General features: G+C 40.5%; 1 protein-coding gene across 1 annotated transcript in view; it reads left to right on the forward strand.

Moving 5' to 3' along the window:
• Positions 1-3044: 3044 nt before the first annotated feature.
• The window catches only part of LOC109932738 (protein quaking-like), a 464330-nt gene continuing 447728 nt past the window's right edge, over positions 3045-19646 (forward strand). Inside the window, exons 1-2 of the mRNA XM_048600943.1 lie at positions 3045-3129; positions 11274-11315. Coding sequence (XP_048456900.1) covers positions 3045-3129; positions 11274-11315 — 127 coding nt within the window. The remainder of the gene's footprint in view (positions 3130-11273; positions 11316-19646) is intronic.

Here is a 19646-nt window from a genome sequence, read left to right on the forward strand (position 1 = left end):
CTTTCTGCTCCTATGATGCTGCTTGGCCTGCTGTGTTCATCCAGCTCTGCACCTTGTTGTCAGGGAATAGAGGGATATGTACCATATTTGGACAGATGGGATTAGTTTGGAATAGCATGACATCTGGCGCAGACATGTTGGGCAAAAGGGCCTGTTCCTGCACTGTACTGTTCAACTTCTATTGTAATTCTGTTGGGGCAGCATGCATTTGTTCAAGAAAAATCATGTCTAACTGACTTGCTGGTGTTGTTGGTGGGTTGAAGAGGGCAAAGCTTTTGATGTGTATCTAAGACTTCCAAAAGATGCTCGGAATAGTGCCACACAACAGACATGAGGAAAGTCTTAGGGCATGGAATAAAAGGGCTAATGGCAATGTGGATATGTGATGTAAAGCAACTTTAATGCGTATTTTTAGCCTGAAAAAAGGTTTGTAGTGGAATTCCTCAGGGTTTGGCATTGGGATCCTCCTTCCTTCACCTGAAATATGTAAATCGTTGTGATTTTATGAACAAGAGACAATATCAAAGTTTGCAGATGATAACAAATCTTGGAAAAATTGTAAACTGTGAGCTTTTCAGGGCTACTATTTCGTTTATATTAGCTCCTTTAGGTCATGCAGATATACTGTAATGTTATCTTCTGTACATTGTGCTGAATTATTTGGATTTGCACAGAAGCAGAATTAGAAAACTTCATGATCCCATTGAATATAAAACCAATCAAAACACAAAAGCATGAATTTCTTACATAACACTGTATTTAAATTGATGAGACAATAGGCATAAATTAGCAAAACTTGTCTTTGAAAGATCTGACCCATACTTTTGACAGACAAAAAGCCATCTTCCTACATTCTGTAGACTGGTGAGGTTAGAGCTAAAGCATTTCCATTGCATATTCATGAAGTTGAAATATTTTAAAGAGGCAGCTAGTGCATTTCAAATGTTAATCTCATGTTTAAATTTAACAATTGGTAAAGTGTTAATTTCAACAGCTTCCAGTACAGATTTTTCTATCGAATAACGCCTAAATTTATGCAACCTTAGGCAAGAGATACTGCATTCATTTGCAAGTAATTCATTACCTCAGTGGTTTCAAGTTTACCTCGCTTTTAGTTATCTGACTGTTCCTTTTGTTGATAGGTTTGAATCTGTTCTCTCTTCCCCACCATTGCCTCGAACCCTCCCAACTCCCTTGAAGAATCCCTTTCTGTATCCCATCCCCCTTCATCTTCCCTTCTCCTATTCCGCTTGGGGTCTCCTCTTTCACTTCGTTACTGCCTTCCTCTTCTCCAATTCCTCTGATTGCTCCCCCTGTCTCCAATATTTCTTCTATGTCATTTTTCCCGTCGTGTTTATCTGTGCTTCACTCACTTTCTGAACAGCTTTTGCTAGAGTTAAATCTTCTTCAGATTGTAATAAATCTGACAGAGTCATCAGTATGCCTGTCAAGTCTGATGTTGTCACCACAGTCGCATTCCTCCATAAGTCTATAGAGATAACTAATAAAATGATCTTTGGATTCTCTTAGATGATATTCATCTATTAAAGCCTTTTCAAACAGAATTTTATTAAATTTTTAACAGTTGTCAAATGCTGTCACTTTTTTTTTGTGTCTGTTGCTTCTTTTACCTCTGATGAGTAATAACGTCATCTGCAACACTTGCAGTTGTGTGCAGAAGTGTAATTATTTGTTCAGCTCCTGGCTTAGTGTCTAGTTTAGAAGTTATTCTGTACCTCAAGAACTGTTTTGTTCAAGACATCTGATTTTGCATTCTAATTAACCTATTTCTGAAATTAAATCTTCCTTGAAAAACTTTCAAATGCCATGTCTTCCTAATATTATTTAGTATCTTATTCTTATTTTTTTCTGCAAGATTAGCAGTCCTCCCATACTTTATTGTTCTAGAGGTTTTCCTGTTTGATGTGACTTTACAGGAGGAGTCCTGTGATTTTGCAGCTGTAATGGAGAATTCCTGCACCACACTAACATGGATTTCTGCCTTTCCCAACTATTGAACTATTCCTGCTTTTTCCAGATTTCCTGCCTTTCATAGGCTGTGATGAAGGATTCCTGCCTTTAGTGTCTATAATAGAATCTCCTGAAAATGTTGTGTATCAGACCAGAATTGCTTGCTTGCTTTTAAATTGCCAAATGCATGGTTGCATCAAATGACATGGTGAGTTTACAATTTCCACAGCTCTCTGTTCTAAGATTGTGAATTTCTCTTTATCCTGGTAGTTCAAGTCTATGCCTTTTGGTCTCATGTCCTATAGTGATTACATGTGATGTGAGCTGCAACTTATGTTTAAGTTTTTGCCATTTCAATTACTGTGATGTTTAAACTTTCTCCTTTGTACCAGTGCTTTTTAGTTCTCATACAATCTGTTGATGCATTGACTTTTTGAACTCCAACATGGAATATTCGTACAGACGACTGTCTATGTAATACGGACTATACCTCTAGCTTGGAGCAAAAGATTTCTTTTGTTCCAGCATGTCTTTTATCAGGTCTGAAATTTTTTTTATTATTCTTTGAGATATTGTTGAGCGTTGCTACAAGGTTTTTTTTGGGGGTTCACTGTTCTCAGCAATCAGCAGTATCTTTTTCCTGCCTTCTGGAATACCAGCATGTTTATTTGGTTGGAACTAATTCAGATTCCGCACTGTTCACCATGATGTCTGTGTTGCGACCTGTGAGTTTGAAGTGTGTAGCCTGTTTAGGGGCTTGGGTACTCGCTTTATGGTCTAATGAAAAGAGACTTGTGAAGTAATGAGATGTAGTTTATTGCTACAGAGATAGTTGGAACTGCCGCTGCTGGAGAATCTGAGATAACAAGGTGTAGAGCTTCTCTGCAACTATTTACAGTATATATGAATAGTCTCTATTAACTACAATGACTGTTGGGAGTACTAAGTCTATCTCCTAGATTTTCCTTTGCTCTTTCAACAAGTCTTCATCACAGTGTGTGATATTTATTACTCAACCAAATATTAACCCCTTCAGATCTTTTCTGACCCGTACAGCAGGAATATGTGAAGCCATGAGGCAAGAGAATGGAATACAAGCTGGTCACAATGGAGAAAGTACGGTAAAGTTAAAAATTAGTGCTCAGACTGAGCACTCAGGTGAGAACTGGTGCTGGAGCCATTGTCCTTTACTGTTTATGGAAACAATTTGTACTCTCTGATTTCAAAGTTATGGATAACACCAAATTGGGAGGTGTAGTTAAAACCAGAGACTGACAAAATGCATGAGGTTGTAAATGGCTGGGTAATTGGCCAGTGAATGTCAGTGTACGTAAATATGAATTGATATAAATTTTGGTAAGAAAAGTAAGATCACATACTCATTGCAGACAACACAGTGTAGAGCTGGAGGAACACAGCAGATCAGGCAGCATTAGAGGAGTAGGAAAGTCGATGTTTCGGGTCAGGACTCTTCAGAACTGGGGAGCGAGAGGGAGGATAGGTATGGCTGGGGAAAGGTAGGTGGGATGGTGTGATAGGTGGATTTAGGTAGGGAGTAGTGGGGATTGGTCATTGGGAAGTGTGGGGCGGATAGGTGGGAGAGAAGACGGACAGGTTGTGTCAAGTCAAGGAAGCGAGAGGGTGGATGGGTGGTGATAGGTGGATGCAGAGAGGGGGTGATGGGGATTGGTCCAGGAACTCCCCACCTACGTTTGGGACACCACCTATCCCCTCCACCTTCACCAAGACTCCCAATTTCCTGGACCCCAAATCCTCATCTTCACTGTACACTTGTATCCCCCACACAGATGACCCCAAAGCCCTCTGCTTCTTCCTCTTTTGCAGGTCCAACCACTCCCTTTCCATCGACACCCTCATCTGCTTAATAGAACTTGTCTTTACCCTGAACAACTTCTCCTTTAACTTCTCCCTACAAACTAAGGGGGTGGCTATGGGCACCCGTACAGGTCTGAGCTATGCTTGCCTCTTCGTAGGATAAGTTGTCCAGTCTCTCTTCCGCTGTTACACCGGCACCGTCCCTCAGCTCTTCCTCTGTCACATTGATGACTGTATTGGCGCTGCCATGAGGTGCTTGAACAGTTCATCAACTTTACTAGCACCTTTCACCCTAAACTCAAATTAACCTGGACCATCTCTGATACCTCCCTCCCCTTCCTGGACCTCTCTGTCTCCATCCCTCGTAACGGCCTGAACACCAAAATCTATTTCAAATCCATTGACTCTCGTAACTACCTGGACTATATCTTCCCTCCCCCACCCTCCCGCAAGAATGCAATCCCATTCTCCCAATTCCTCCGCCTCCACCGCATCTGCTCCCAAGATGGAGGGTTCCACTCTGGGACATCTCAGATGACTACCTATTTCAAGGACTGCTAAGTCCCCCACTCCGGTGATCAAAAATGCCCTCAACCGCATTGCTTGCATTTCCCACACTTGTGCCTTCAAACTCCCTCCCTCCCCCCGACCACCCCAACAAAAATAAAGACAGAATCTCCCAGTCCTCACATACCACCCCATCAAACTCTGCACCCAGCGTATCATCCTCCACCACTTCCACCACCTACAATCCGACCCCATGACCAAAGAGATATTTCCCTCCCCACCCCTATTTGCCTTTCATCGGGACTGCTCACTTGGCAACTCCCTCATCCGCTCCACACTCCCCACCAACCCCACCACACCTGGCACCTTTCCCTGCAACTGCAGGAAGTGCAACACCTGCCCCTACATCTCCCCCCTCACCTCCATCCAAGGCCCAAAGCAAACTTTCCATATCTGACAGGGGCTCACCTGTACACCCTCCAACCTGGTCTACTATATCCTTTGCTCCCGATGTGGCCTCCTCTACATTGGTGAGACCAAGCACAGACTCGGGGACCGTTTCGTGGAGCATCTGCGCTGTGAACGCGATAATCGGCAATGCCTTCTGGTCGCTAGCCATTTTAATTCCCCCTCCCACTCCCTTGATGACATGTCCATCCTGGGCCTCCTCCAGTGCCACAATGACGCAAACTGGAGGAGCAACACCTCATATTCCACCTCAGGAGCCTACAGCCCAATGACCTGAACATAGAATTAATCAGATTTAAAATCTCCCAACCCATGGCCTTATCTCACATCCGAGCATCCGTCTTATCCCCGCCTCCTTGACTTGACACAACCTGTCCATCTTCTTCCCCACCTATCCACCCCACCCTTCCCACTGACCAATCCCCACTACCCCCTACCTGCATCCACCTATCACCACTCGACCTACTTTTCCCCAGCCCCACCCCTCCTCCCTCTGTTTATTTCTCAGCTCCCTTCCCCCTCTCCAATTCTGAAGAAGGGTCCTGACCCAAAACATTGACTTTCCTACTCCTTTGATGTTGCCTGACCTGTGTTCCTCCAGTTCCACACTTTGTTGTCTCTGACTCCAGTATCTGCAGTTCTAGCTATCTCTGAGTGACATTTGCTCATTGGAAATTAGTTTCCAGAAAGAGAAAAGGGTGGAGTGATCTGATGATGTAAATACATAAATTTCTAAAAGTAGTGACTGATTAATGAGATCATTCTAAAAAGAAGCCCTGGTGTCCATTTGGAAAGGGAAAAGCAGAGAAATTATTTAACTTGTGTAACTTTGTTTAGACTACACTTGGAGGACTGGCAGAGTCCTAGTCTCATATTAGGAGTCTCTGCTAGAAGAAATTAACTGTGACCTGATCAAAATCTTTAAGATAATGAAACAATTTGATGGGCTAGAACGTTTTGACATGTGGATAAAATCACAATTGGGGAAATAAACATATATAAGTATGCAAATTCAACATGTCGTTCAGGGAAGCTCTCTTAACCAAAGTGAAACTTAGTACCTCAGGTAGCAGTTGAGATGAATAGCATGGCTATTGGGTGCAACGTAAGCTCGTGAAAGAGAAAGGAATAATAGCACAACTGTAAATGAAGATTGGCAGGAGATTTGTGTGGAGCATTTACGTGGGCTTGGGCTAGTGTCAAGTTAAATCATCTTTACCTGTGTGATACTTTTTTTGTGCACGCCATAGGTTTATGTATAGTCTGCAATATAAATAACCACTATATTTGTAGAACTTGGATTTAAAGTACATGGGTTCAGGTAGAATCGAATTGTGATTCAAAATTGTAGATAATTCCTAATCAACCTGTGCGGAGATATTATTACATACCTCTAGGGCAGATCGGACTTTAACCCAGGTCTCCTGACCCTGATGTAAGGACATTACCACTGTACCAAAACAGCCCTTTCAATGTAGATATTTTAAATTAAACTGTTCAGACATTTTAAGGCATATATATCACCAGGCCAGAATCATGGAACTCCCTCCCTTACATCGTTGTGGGTCCTACAGCAAATGGATTTCAGTTGTTCAAGAGGCAATTTACCATCAAATTCTCAAGGGCAGCTAGGCTGGACCTCTGGAAGTTTGTACCAGAATAATAATTTTGTCAACTGCAATCTTTTTCAGTTAACAATGTCATAAGAGTAGATTTGAGGTTTGCTTGCTTATTCAGGATCACTTTGCTTTCTGCTGACTACAAGTGGGATAATGATTAGCAGCAAATAACATGATAAAAAGAAACAACATATTAATTAATTGAGGGGCTCTTGTGATGTCAAATATAGTATCTCAGTTTTCCAAAGATTTGTTGAACCTAAAGATACTGATTTGCACTGGTATACCTTGTCTCAATGGCAAGTTTCAGTGTGTGAACTTAATAGGTTTTGACAGGTTATTTAGTTGTGGGATGTATCATGGCTAACCAAAAGTCATATTTTCAACTGGTGTTTCATCATTTTCCAAAATGTTATGTGAAAGAAAGATCCTGATTATTTTTGTCCTTAAGCTTCAATTACCTAGATTTCTCTTCTAACCTTACTGTAATTTGATGTGACTAGTTTGTCATGCATATATCATTCGATTCACTGGACTCTGAAACATATATTTGGTGCTGACTGATGGCTGGAAATCATTTGCCAAACAAACTTTCTCCAAATTACTGAATATTGTTTTATACTGTCAATTAATTTTGCATTCATAAGTTTGCACACAAAAATCTGTTTGTGATCTCAGAATTGTCAGCGCCTATTTTTCTTGTCGTTATGGCTATAGATTTTTGTGATTTATCTGATACCCTTTAATGGTTGAAATAATGCTATATGACATGGTACCAGAAGAGTTATTGTAGCTGCAGCATTACTATTATTTTTTTCTCTTATTAACTACAAATATGAAAATAAACTTTACTGTCAGATGATACAATAGCCTGGAGATAAATAGATTTTTTTCTTATATTGAATTGAGTTACAACTTGGGTTCTAGACATTCTTTTGGCAATTTTGTAATTAATATTTTGTTTCCTACTATTTGTCCATACAAATTGCTTCAGTTTTTCGGGTAATATCATTAGTGTCTAGTCTGGAATTATTTATGCAGTGTCTTTTTATGAAATGTTAACTAAATTGGTTATAATTAACATACATACAGTATTAACATGGTTTTAATTATCCTGGAGGCAAGGTTGTTGGGTTCAGAAATTAAAGTTATTAATCTTTTTCAGTGAATCTGAACAAAAATGGTAATGCATTGTGTGTATATTATTATTTGGTTTTTATTTGTTAATTTTCTGTTCTTGGTCTGAAATGTGAGATGTTGTTGGTTTGAAATGTGAGATGTTCTGTGTTGGGCTCAATGAGTAGTTGCAGAAGATTCATCACTATTATGCTAGGGGCTAGTAAGTTTAATGCAGTGCTTTGTATTATGAGCAAGTTTTGGTTGAGTGACTGCATTAGATTAAAAATGGCATTACCCATGAATACACTGTTTGTCCCATAGTTTGGGGACAAAAGAGTGCAGAATATGCATTGAGGCAATTTTTTGGTGAACCAAGCATTTCATTACCTGGTATAAAAAGTTTATTTATGTGCAATTTGTGTGATCTTGTAATGGCATCTTGTGCTTACTCTGTGCAGTTGCTGAGGCAGTGTTTTAAGAGCAGACATCATCCGTCCTGGTTCCCTGAAAAAATAATTCCAAAATTTATTCGGTAATACAAGTTGTGAATTTTTTGTAAAATCTGCACATATTAACAAAGAGAACCACAGTCTAATCATAAAGAGATTGACTGTAAGTGAGAATAACAAAGATTTCAATACGTTAAAGGAAAAACACATCATTTTAACACGGAAAGTGGAATTATAATAGCCAAGATTTATGTGCATTACTAACTTGCAAAATGATTGCTCTAGTACTCACGATACAGTGCATGAGAATGATATCTCTCGCGTACACTTGGACAAAACAAAATGAACTTGACAGGATATATCACACATGAAGATAGAGACGTTGATAAATTATTTGTGACAGATTTTGTCTATTCCTCAATGTGCAGTGACATAAAACACTCATCTACTTAATTTGTGCTGTTTAACTGACTATAACTTTAAATGTTTCTACAAAGCCAGCAAATGTCAATTATTTGTTTATTTTTTATTAGTAAATAAAAGTTGAACCTAGATTTAACAATTGCATTAAAAGTTATGTTAGAAAGCAAGACCCAAATCTTCTGGCCTTGAGATCATCAGAGATTGGACGTATGTTGGAAAACGTGTCAGTACCATGCAGAAGTCTTGATGTTAGATGTATTGGGAAGTTTGAACTTGTGATGGGCTGATGTTTTACTGCCCACCACTTTCTGTGAACGTCTCTGACCCTAAACTTAGAACGGAGATTTGGGCCAGATATAAAAGACTTACTTGAGACTTGGATACTTACCCATGATATGTTGTACAGTATAAGATCTGGTCTGAGCATCACATCAGGCAATTAGCTATGCTCTTACTACCAGCCTTGACCTGACTAATATGCCCTGACCAGCTGTGCACACCAATCTGAGGTGATGACCATTTGTCTAAAATCCCCCTATCTAACCTGACCTAACTCCCCTAACCATCTGATACCCAACCCAACTACCCCCTCACCCCCACCAGCAATAACCATGATCACCCTACTAATACTTAACTATCTGACCTAAATACCCTCCAACCACCTGACTACTCATTTATCCAAGTCACTGATGATCCCACACCCATCTACTCCCTCAACCTGACATTACATATCCAGCACAGCTACTGACCCATTTACTCACCCATTCACTAGCCCAAGCTTATTCATTTGTAGACTTTGACATTTAAAAACTTAACACAGTATAGCAGCTACTTCCATAAAAATGAAACCTGTTTCCTTCCCCTGATTCTACTATGCTTGCTGGATTTACACTGGAGATGCTGCTCTGCCTGTTTCTGCTTTAGTAAGGATCAGAAAATCCCAGAAGAAATGGGCAGTATTATTGGATTGGGAAAACCTCTTGGGCAGTGGCAAGGCTAGGCCATTGTGTGTGGTAAAGGCTAAATTGTTGTCACTTGGCTTGATTTCTAGTGCATGGAGTCTCCGTGTGATCCTTATTCTGAAGTTAAGGTTCAAAATAGCCTGTAACTGATTTTACGGTAAGTGCACACCGACAGCAGAGTTTACACAGCAGGAAACCTTGAAGCTGCAAACTATACGTATTCTAAGCCTTCATCAATTTTCTTTATTATATCCGGACACTACTAAAACCATTCAAAACCATTACTTCCTTGAAACTGAATTTTATCAACTTTTAGAGCACGTAAAGACACTCCAATATTGAAAATATGTTGCGGTTTGCTTTTTGCGGGTTCACCTCTGTTGATTGTTTCATTCAGAATTTTTGGGACAAATGCATAAAAGCATTACAATTCTAAATTGACCTTATTGCTCCAGCACAACTTCACTCCAAAAGGACTAATAATTCTTTATTTTGTAATAAATCTAACTGAAAATTCTCAGACTGATTATAAAATTGACCCCAGTTGATGCAGAGCTGTCTCAAATTTGCATATTCTGATCAAATTATGCACTATAGTGTATCATGCACATTGATGTTTTCTTGAAGTATTAATATAGAAAGTGACTCAGTGAAACTAATTACATAAATTACTGGATGGATATGAGTAACTTGAAAACATTTAAATGCATAGTTTTGCAGATGTGAAATATCAGTTAGGTTTTATGTGTTTTACGTAGATCATTGGGAGCCCAAGTTGCTTTGGCAAGTCATTGTTACACCTCACTGGAGTAGTGCACTGGAAATCAAGCCCTACTATTCTCAGAATCATCACAAAGGTTAAAGGTTCTACAGAAGTAGGCAAAGTTCCCTTATTTAATTGATTTTGAGATCTAAGTTAGCAAAGGATGACCAGGTTTCCATACTTAAGAAGAATTACTCTATTACAGGTAAATAGATTTTAGCTACAGGTAAACAATTGTGAACTATAAACATATAACTTTGATCCTATTATAAGCTGTCCCTTCTATGTGTCTCCTCCTCCTCCTCTATCCCTTCCCCAATGCATGCATGTGTGTGTGCACACACGTGAAACAAAATATGGGTGATGGGAAAACTGGGAAAGTAGTCCAGTGGTCCCTGTTCACAAGATCTGCTGTGATGATTCTTGTGCTGATCAGAACGCTGCTTTTCAGTCGTCTTCTCCAGATGCCTCCACTTGTTTACAGGAGGCACAGGGCAACTGGTTCACACTTGTAAAAGGTCTCTGATTCTAATAGAAGTCACAGTTTACAGCAACTGATGAAGGAAAAATAAACTGGTTTTCTTCAGGCTTAAAGTGGTTTTTACTGCAAAGAGCAGAGAGAGCTCCTGAGCTGGTAAAGATCTAGTAGCTTCTCATTATCTTATTCAAAACCCCAAGCTGTTCAGCCACTTGAGACCCAATTGAAGAGTTGAGGCAGGCAGAAGGACTACTTCATCAATAACTGGTCATTGATCCACAGACCAATCAGCTATTTGTTGCTAGCTGCAGCTCATCTGCAAAGTACTCTTAAACAACAGCATGAATAAGCAGTTGTTTAAATGTTGCTTACAAATGAATATCAGGTTTCTTGCTTTTACAAACTGCAGTGATCCTTCAGCAATCTTTAGTTTCTAAAGCAGTTCTTTCTTCAGTCACAATCAAAACAGAAAAATAAAGTATGGATAGTAGTGGTTAATGCTCCAACTTTCTAACCATTACATAGCTGACAAGAGATCATTCCGCTGTTACTGCCTTTCATCAGTGTGTATTGGAAGGATTTACAGGTTGATAATCGATTTGTTTAATCTTTTGAATGCACCTTCCTTAACCATCAAGTCTTGGAGTCTGACTTGAGCCCAGAGCTTCTGACTTGGAGATGTGGACGATACCTACTCTGCCACAAGATCATCGCAATTAGGTTTGTAGATAGTTGCAGTAGTCTAAAGGTACATGACACTGGAGTTACAATACACTGTGATTCAAATTGCATTGCAGTTCCCTGGAGTTCTGGCAGCTCAGCATTTATGGCCTAATAGTCTAGAATACATTGTTGCTTGTGGAACCATTTTGCAGTCATAAGAAACTACTCTTTTTCATATTTCTTTAGCCCTATAAACTTAATTTGTAAAGACAGAGCAGTTGTATTTTCAACAATTTTCAGAAAAACTAGTGAATCTGAACAAATACTTTGTGAAACAATTTGTTTTTAAACAAAATCAAAATATAATGGATGGTAGGTATCTGAAATAAAAATAATACTGCAAATTATCATGTATGATGGCATCTGTGGAGGAACAAGTAATTTGTTTGGGATGTTGCCCTTTTATCAGAACTGGAAATGTTAGCAATGTGATAGTTTAAAATGAGTATACATGGAGAGCAAGAGGAAGGGCAAATACAACAAAAGGGAAGATCTGTGATAGGGTAGAAAACTGTAGAGATTAATTAACAAAAACAGAAGAGTTAATGATGCAAAGCTAAATGGAATGGGGCAAGTTATGGAAACAAAAATGGAGCTGGTGAAGGTTAAATTAGAAGTATAGTCATTACCAGCTATCTAAAACATAATCAGAAATCTCAAACTAAAGTGGAGGCAAAGGTTGTGACCTGCAATTGTTGATCTCAGTGTAGAGACCAGAAGCCTGTGAAGTGAATGATCAAAAGGTGAAGTATTTGTTCTTTGAGGAACAGTGTAGGAAGCCAGGACACTATGCAACAAAAGCAACTCCACTAGTCCCACATCACTGGTTTTTCTCCATAGTTCTGCAAATTGTTTAACGTGTAAAATAATTATCCAGTTTCCTTTTTGAAGCCTGCATTGAATCTGTGACCTGCCTGGTCTCGGGCAGTACATTCAAAGTTTCAGGCATTTGCTGAGCAAGAGATTTTCCTCATCTTGCATTATAATTTGTTAGAGGACAGTTGGATAAGAGATGTCAGCTCTCAAAATCATCAGTAGATCCTTTCATATGAGCTGCATGATAACTGCTGTTCAGACTATCTGTGACTCTCTTTCAAGAGCTGAGTGATTTTGACTTGCTTAATATTTTAATGTTTAGCTTATTCCCTTCAGTTGCATGGAGTATGATTTCTCTGTAGGTTAAGAATAGTGTATTTCCATTCTCTTCTTTCATATAGGTTGTTATCCTTCACTTAAACTGGGTGCTTTGAAATGCATGATCATTCTATTGCATCGATCTTAACTTAGCTTCCTAATATATTGCTTTGGAAGTGAGATTAGCCAGTGTTTGGGACAGGGAGCATGAATGTGTACAGTTACAACTCAACAGTTTGGTTGGGTTTTTTCTAATTTCTGAATCAATAATATATTGCTGTACATTGTTGCCACGGAATTGCAAGGTGAATTCTACTGCTAATCACCTAGTATGAATTCCTAAAATTTCTTCAGACTGTTTTGTGAAGTACACTTTGTGGGTATATTTTAGTGGAAAATATATTGTCAGGGTGAGAACTTTTATATTCTGTAAGTCCGCCATTGAGTGCATAAGACAGCATTGCATGAAATATAACGCCAGAAATGTGTATTGTTGACATTCAGTTTGGGAGATGAGATAGTTATATAAGACAGGAGCAAGCAAAATGAGTTCAGAAGTCTGCCCTGCAAGTCGAGTTATGTTTGTATTTATTATGGAAATGCTAGTTACGATTCCTTAACTTGCTTCTGATGTTTTTTTAGTTTTTCTTATGCATATCACTAAGGGGCATGACCACAGATCTTGCGTTATTGCTTTCAAATCATCAATTGACAATTGTTTAAATAATCATCGGTAAATGCTAGAAGTATGGAACTTCTGTGGATTAGGTGGTCACTGCTATGTAAACCTATATCCTGTAAAAGTCTTGTGCAATATCTTCTGAAAAATGCAAGTTTTGTTATACTTATCTTTTAACTTGATATTCGGGTGACTTTAGGCAAAGGGCTAAAGCCAGATTTATTAATTTGGCTGTTGTCTTTACAATTGGACACCTGAAAAGATGTCTGTTGTATTTTTGGCTATACAATTCCAGGTTAAATATCAGCCACTAAAAATTATTGACAACCAAATTTTTGGCAAATTCAGTCAATTTTGGGAAGTTTCATGGAGGATTTCACTTAGTGAGTATGTATGTATTTTGGAGAGGCATAGAGTGATGCATCATGACAACAGACCCTTCAGTCCAACTTGGTCGCACCAACCAGACATCCAATCTGACCTAGTGCCATTTGCCGGCATTTGGCCCATATCCCTCTGAGCTATTCCTAATCATATACCCATCCAGATGCCTTTTAAATATTGTAATTCCATGTGACTTTGGCCATGTAATTTTACACTGCTCACTGGTGCAGGAGGGCCTTGTAGCCCTAGCTACGCAGTTCAAATGCTGCTAGACTGACTTGAACTTGCTTCCTGGGGCACTGCAGTGCCCATGATGCAGAGGGATGTGCAGCAATGCTATAAGAAGGTAAATGACCTTCTGTGCTCCGCCTATGTAAGTGCCATCACCTTCTTTTTGCTACCCCACACTTACTCAAATTCTGCCATTGCACCCACCTCCCACCAAGGCTCATGGTCCTCCACTGTCACCGTTGCAAAAAGCATATTCCCTGAATAGTTCTGACCCCCCTCATCCCTCTAAACTCCTAATCCTTCCAAACCTCTGATTTCTACTAACTCCCAGGACTGAGGATGGGCCAGCCCCCTAACTGACCATCGTGTCCTTCCTGGACTGAGCACTGGCTCCTTTAGATTTCAGTCATGGCCATTTGGTTGAAGCACATGTAGTGTGTTCGTTGTGTAATCTGTTGTAGCATGCTGTAGGTGTAACAATGATATGACAGTGCCATACACCAAATTGTCTACTGGTTTTTGGGAAATGTGACAAGCTGTCTGGTTTTGTCTGTGCTGCAAAGCATTTCTGCCTTGCCATGAGCATCCAAGTAAATGCAAAGTGAGTGAGCGCTGAGACAACCAGCTAAGAGCCCTGAGGTGCACCCTGTTCCGATGCATGAGACACAAAGTGGCCTGGCAGCAGCATTGCATTGTCATGCACCAGTGAGTTCCAAAGTGCAATGTTAAAGTACTGAAGTCTATTATAAACAAGTCCTCGGTGTGCCAAGGTGATACTATGAGGCTGGTGCTTTGTCAATGCCAACTTGTTGAACAGAGAATGCAAGTAGTTGCTGTCCATGGATTGTGCTCTGAGGTGTCAAGAAATGATGGCTAAGTTGTATACTCAGAGAACTATAGATGCCATGCTACCACTCTGACTTTTAAGTTGAGAATTGGTGCCATCTGGTTTCTAATTCACTAGCTGGGGAAAAAAAGCAATCTGTGTATAAATGAGTCGGGATGCAGTTACAATGATTTATTAATGCTTGCAGATACTGCTCACTGGTGAGATTCTCATCTGGATGTTTGAAACCTTAAGCATAAAATCAGCTAATTTTGTTTTCTCAGTTTCAGGAATCTCATTCTTCATTCTTGATATGTTTTCCCATCTATCTTGCCCATGTCATTCAGAGGCTGAGAAATTCAGTCCTTTCTTTTTAAAATTTGCTCCCACTTCTAAGATGGTAGATGGAAACTGGAATGAAAGAGCAGAAACAGCAAATATTTAAAGAAATATGAATGTGGGACAATAAAGAATGAAAAGAGTGGGAAAGAATATTCTTGTATGGGGAAAAATAGGATGAACAGGCAAAATTGTTTGCTTGTATAATCTTTGACCAGCTGTGTGTTACCAGTATCAAACTCCACCTCAATTTTACGTCTTGGTTCGTCATCTGACTCTATGTTGTTCAGTTGCTTGTCTAACATCCAGAATTGGATGAGTAGAAGTTTTCTCTGTTGAAATATTTGATAGACAGGAGCCATTAGGGTGATTTTAAGGACGGTAAAATAAGGCTTGCGAGATGGCTGAATTACATCGGTTGTGAAATTTCAATTTCGTGACAGCAGATTGAAATAGAGAGATAGTCAAGGATGATTATGCCAGCCTTTTCTGTTTTGGTAAGGGTGCGGGGTTCATGCTTGTAATAGATTTGTATGTCATGAAGACTCATTAATATAGAACCATTTTCAGTGAAGTCCTCTCTACAAAAAGTTGGAAAATGGGAAAGAGTCTTATGGCACCTAGTTCATGATTATTTAAAGGTGGTGTGCTCTAGTCAGCTTTGTGCAGTTGTGACCAAGACAAGTGGTCTCTCTGTGTTGAATTCTGTGGTGCCATGTTGTGGGTCCTGGAAGTTTGGTGTTTAAGTGCAGTGAGATATGGTGGAGGGAAGGACCTCGTAGTTTGGATGTAGTGGTCTTGTAAGGGAGAGAGATTTCCTGGATGAAGACAAGGTTTGAAAGATGGTTGGAGAACCTAAAGAACTGGATTGGAACTTTCAGTGGGTTGGTCCTGAGAATCAAATTAAGGGTGTGTTTGCTGCAGATAGAATAGTTAGGAGGGCTTATTACTAAGATATTTGAAGCCTCCCCACCCAATGTTTTTGACTTGCCTCATCCCATCCAACAAAGGGGTCCAATGGGCCTTCATCCTGGTACTGCTTGCAGTAATGGCAGTACCCACCATGAAGCTTTGGAACTGGCAGTACAACTGGAGCTGCTAGCCAGTCTGGCTGGGGTGAAAGTCCTGCTCTATACCAATCTAATCCCCCATAGTACATTATGACTGTGGAGTAAGCCTCTTATCGATCTGGTGGCTTTCCTTTGGTATGGAGGAGAAGGGTGCGGATCAGTATTGTTATATGTACTTTAATATGTGAAGCAGACATGGAGACAAGGAAACATGAAAATATCACTCGGCTACTTCAGTTTTTGTTTCAATTTTCTTTATCAACCATGACGGCTAATTGCAGCCCTGACATCGCCTGAACTGGAGCCAGTTTGCTCTGTCATGCCCCATTGGCTTGGATGATCTTGGTCGATATCTGCTGGAGGTGGGAGGCTTAATGGCTCCAGACTACTAGAGATTTCCTTCATTGATGCAGGACTGTTCTTGGCTCCTTGTGCTGGAGCTTTTAGGATCCGTTTTGGCGGTGATGAAGGAATGCAGCTAATGTTGTAGATATGACATGTTGTAGACATGAGGGTTCTGATACTGCTCCTCCACCTGGATGCACAATCCATCTCTGTCTCACTGAGGAAGATTTGTGCCAGCCACTGTTGCACTGAACACATGATTAGAGTTGGAAAGCAATTTGGAGCATATGTGGGTTGAATGCATGACCTGGTAGTCTTCCATGGCAGTCACCATCCTTTTCAAGGTTGAAACTATACATTTAAATGCAAGAGACTTTGCGGATTTCATCCCATGCATGGTCTCTTGCTTACCCTGTGCAAAGCTGTACATGATCTGTACAGTCCAAGAAGTGAGCCATCATTAGTCTGGTATGCTCTGTGCAAGCAGTCGGGGGATTTGCGAATTGTCCATTTGGGATCTTGTTGTAGATCACTCGGGGGTCTGGTCAATCCTTAGTCTAGACTGTCAGTCCATGTTTGTCAGGAGGCTAGGCCACAGTCAGTCCTGATGGTCAGTTCAAGGAACGCTTGGGGTGGCGGGTTTGTGGGTTAGAGTATTAGAGAGCAATGTTTTGGAAAAGAAGCTGAGGGGTGGGGGAAAGAACCAATGCTGGGCAGTGAAGGCAGCAATTTGATATGCTTAGGGGACAAGGATGGTGAAGAGGGGAAATTTGATACCCATAAGGGCATATTGTGCATGGGATACTGGAGAGATGGATGTTATAGGCAGTTACCACTAGTGTTGTCTCCGACAGAGGAGTATACATCACGATGGAGGACGTAATTAAACTGTAGTGATGGGGCTTAGGGTGTAATTATGAGATTTGCTGCTGTATTTTCCAGGTTCTGGATGAGAACATATGGGGGAATCAGTCATGATGGACTGTCCAGGTAGTACTAGGTAGAAAGGGACATGGAGGGGGTACGACGTGGTGATCAACTGAGCCTGGGACTTTCAGTACCTAGTCAACCCACATTGCCTTCAATGAGATTTTGATTCCCGTATGTGACCAAGAATAGAAAATGGCTGCAGATGCAACTGGAGTGGATGGAGTCATCTCTATTTTCCTGACCAAAAGCCAGGGGAGTGTGTGGTGGTGCTCAACGTTTGGGTGATGGGAGGCCCTTCAGGGGTCAGCTGCATCAATTGTGCACTTGTAGAATCCAGGTTCAATTATTTGCAATCATTTCATAAGGACTTTTATAATGCAGCAGTAGTGTCCCTATTACTAAGCCTGGAAACCCAGATTCAAGTTCCATCTGCTCCAGAAATTTATAATTTATAATAACATCTCTGAACAGATGGTTGAGAAAATGACTAAACACTTTTGTGCAGTAGTAGTATTCCATTCTCTTGACTAGGAGGCCTCGATTTATGTCTCACCTGCTGTACAGGTGTGTAATAACATCTCTGAACAGTTGAATAGTAAATATCTTACTCTTATCAAATGCCTGCAGCATATAACTTTGTGGGATATAAATGATGGTCGCAAACAATTTTAACCATGCCCTTACAGATTGAAAATAGATGTCTCTATGAGGTAGAATTAGTCTCAAACACATTAAAAGTGAACATGCAGGTCACAAAGTGCAAAGCTAATGCAAGGCCTCAGACCACACTGGGCCACGTAGGCCCATACTGACGGTAAGTATAATGCAACATGCTGTTACATTCAGTGATGTCTTTCATGGGTGATGCAGAGCTGGGAGGAGAAGGGTTCAGTGCTCGTGCAACATTTGCGATCTCCTAGTGTATATTTGTGATATTACTGATGGTGTTTTCATTGGAATAAAACCCAATGTCAAAGTTAGATGCAGAGTAATTCCATGTCCTACTGTATGGAGTAATATATGAAGACATCATTTGAGTGATGCGAATGCTGACTGTTTGCATTACTGAGGACCTTTCTGTTCCTTATGATCCCTAAACATGGCAACTGGACAACTGATGGTTTCAGCCATAGCAGGTATTATCGTCAAGTTTATTATAATGCAACAAAGCTGCTGAGAAATGGAAGAGAAACAGATGTGCCCAGGACCAACAGCAACTTCCAGTGGATACTAAACAACCTGCACATGAAGGGCTTTCAGGATGTACAGGAAGTTCAAGAGCTAGAGTCTATCATCCTTGATGCCATTTCCCATGAATGAACAAGGTACAGTTTGGGTAAGACTGAGATATCCCAATGTCAGCTGCTAGAGTGGGACTTCCAACCTGAAGGGGTGGGTGGCCATCCTATCCTGATGTCTTCAAGGTGGCAATTGCATTGAATTTCAATGTGACTGGCTTATTCTAAGTAGCCACCAGCGACTTATGTAGGATCTCTCCGTTGACTGATGTCATTTGTGGCAAATCAGAAAGCTTTATCTCATTCCTCTGTGATGAGGTCAGTGCTGCAGTCAGGGCAATAGAATTCATGAACCTAGTTGGTTTCCCCTGAGTGTAGCCATCATAGACCGTACATCCTTTGCATTGAAAGGAAAATTTCATAACGCAACTGAGTTCATCAATAGAAAAGGATTCCAGTCCTTCAATGTGCAAGTGATCTCTGATCATTGGTTCCACTTCTTCAAAATTTGCACTAGTTATCCTAGACGTTGCCATGATTCTAACGTGTTTGCAATCTCTCATGTTCTTGCTGTGTTTAGGGGTCAGATGCCTTCCAAAGACTGTTAGTGGGGGACAAAGGCTATCCTCTGTGACCAGGACTGATGATACTGTCATGCAGTGCCCCTGACTGCGGTGGAGTCCAGATATGCTGCTTTTTAACCAGGGCCATGGTGAAGCAGAAGATGGGCCTCCTGGAGATGAGATTCTGGTGCTTGATCAGTCTGAAGGCTCTTACACTACATTGCAAACATAGAATTCTGCATAATCCTAGCATGTTGCGCTCTGCAAAACTGGAGCAGGCAAAGAGGGGATGTAATGGATGCTGAACAGCTGGGAAAGTGAAAGCAGCATTCTGAGCACGAGAATGAGGACACTAAGCAGGAGCCATCATCTTCCATGTGATAGAGTACAGCAGTGTCAGACACTTCAAGCCAGGCAGGATTTAATTGACACCAAGTTCAGGTAGATGTGAGCTGTTTGCCGTGACCATTCATTGACCATAAAATTATTGGTGCTGTCCATGAAGCAGTTTATTTCTGTTTGGAAAGGCAAATGCAGGTTCTGTTTGAGATAGTAGGAACTGCAGATGCTGGAGAATCCGAGACAACAA

This window comes from Rhincodon typus, chromosome 9 (assembly GCF_021869965.1).
Source record: "Rhincodon typus isolate 14 chromosome 9, sRhiTyp1.1, whole genome shotgun sequence".
Taxonomy (NCBI): Eukaryota; Metazoa; Chordata; class Chondrichthyes; order Orectolobiformes; family Rhincodontidae; genus Rhincodon; species Rhincodon typus.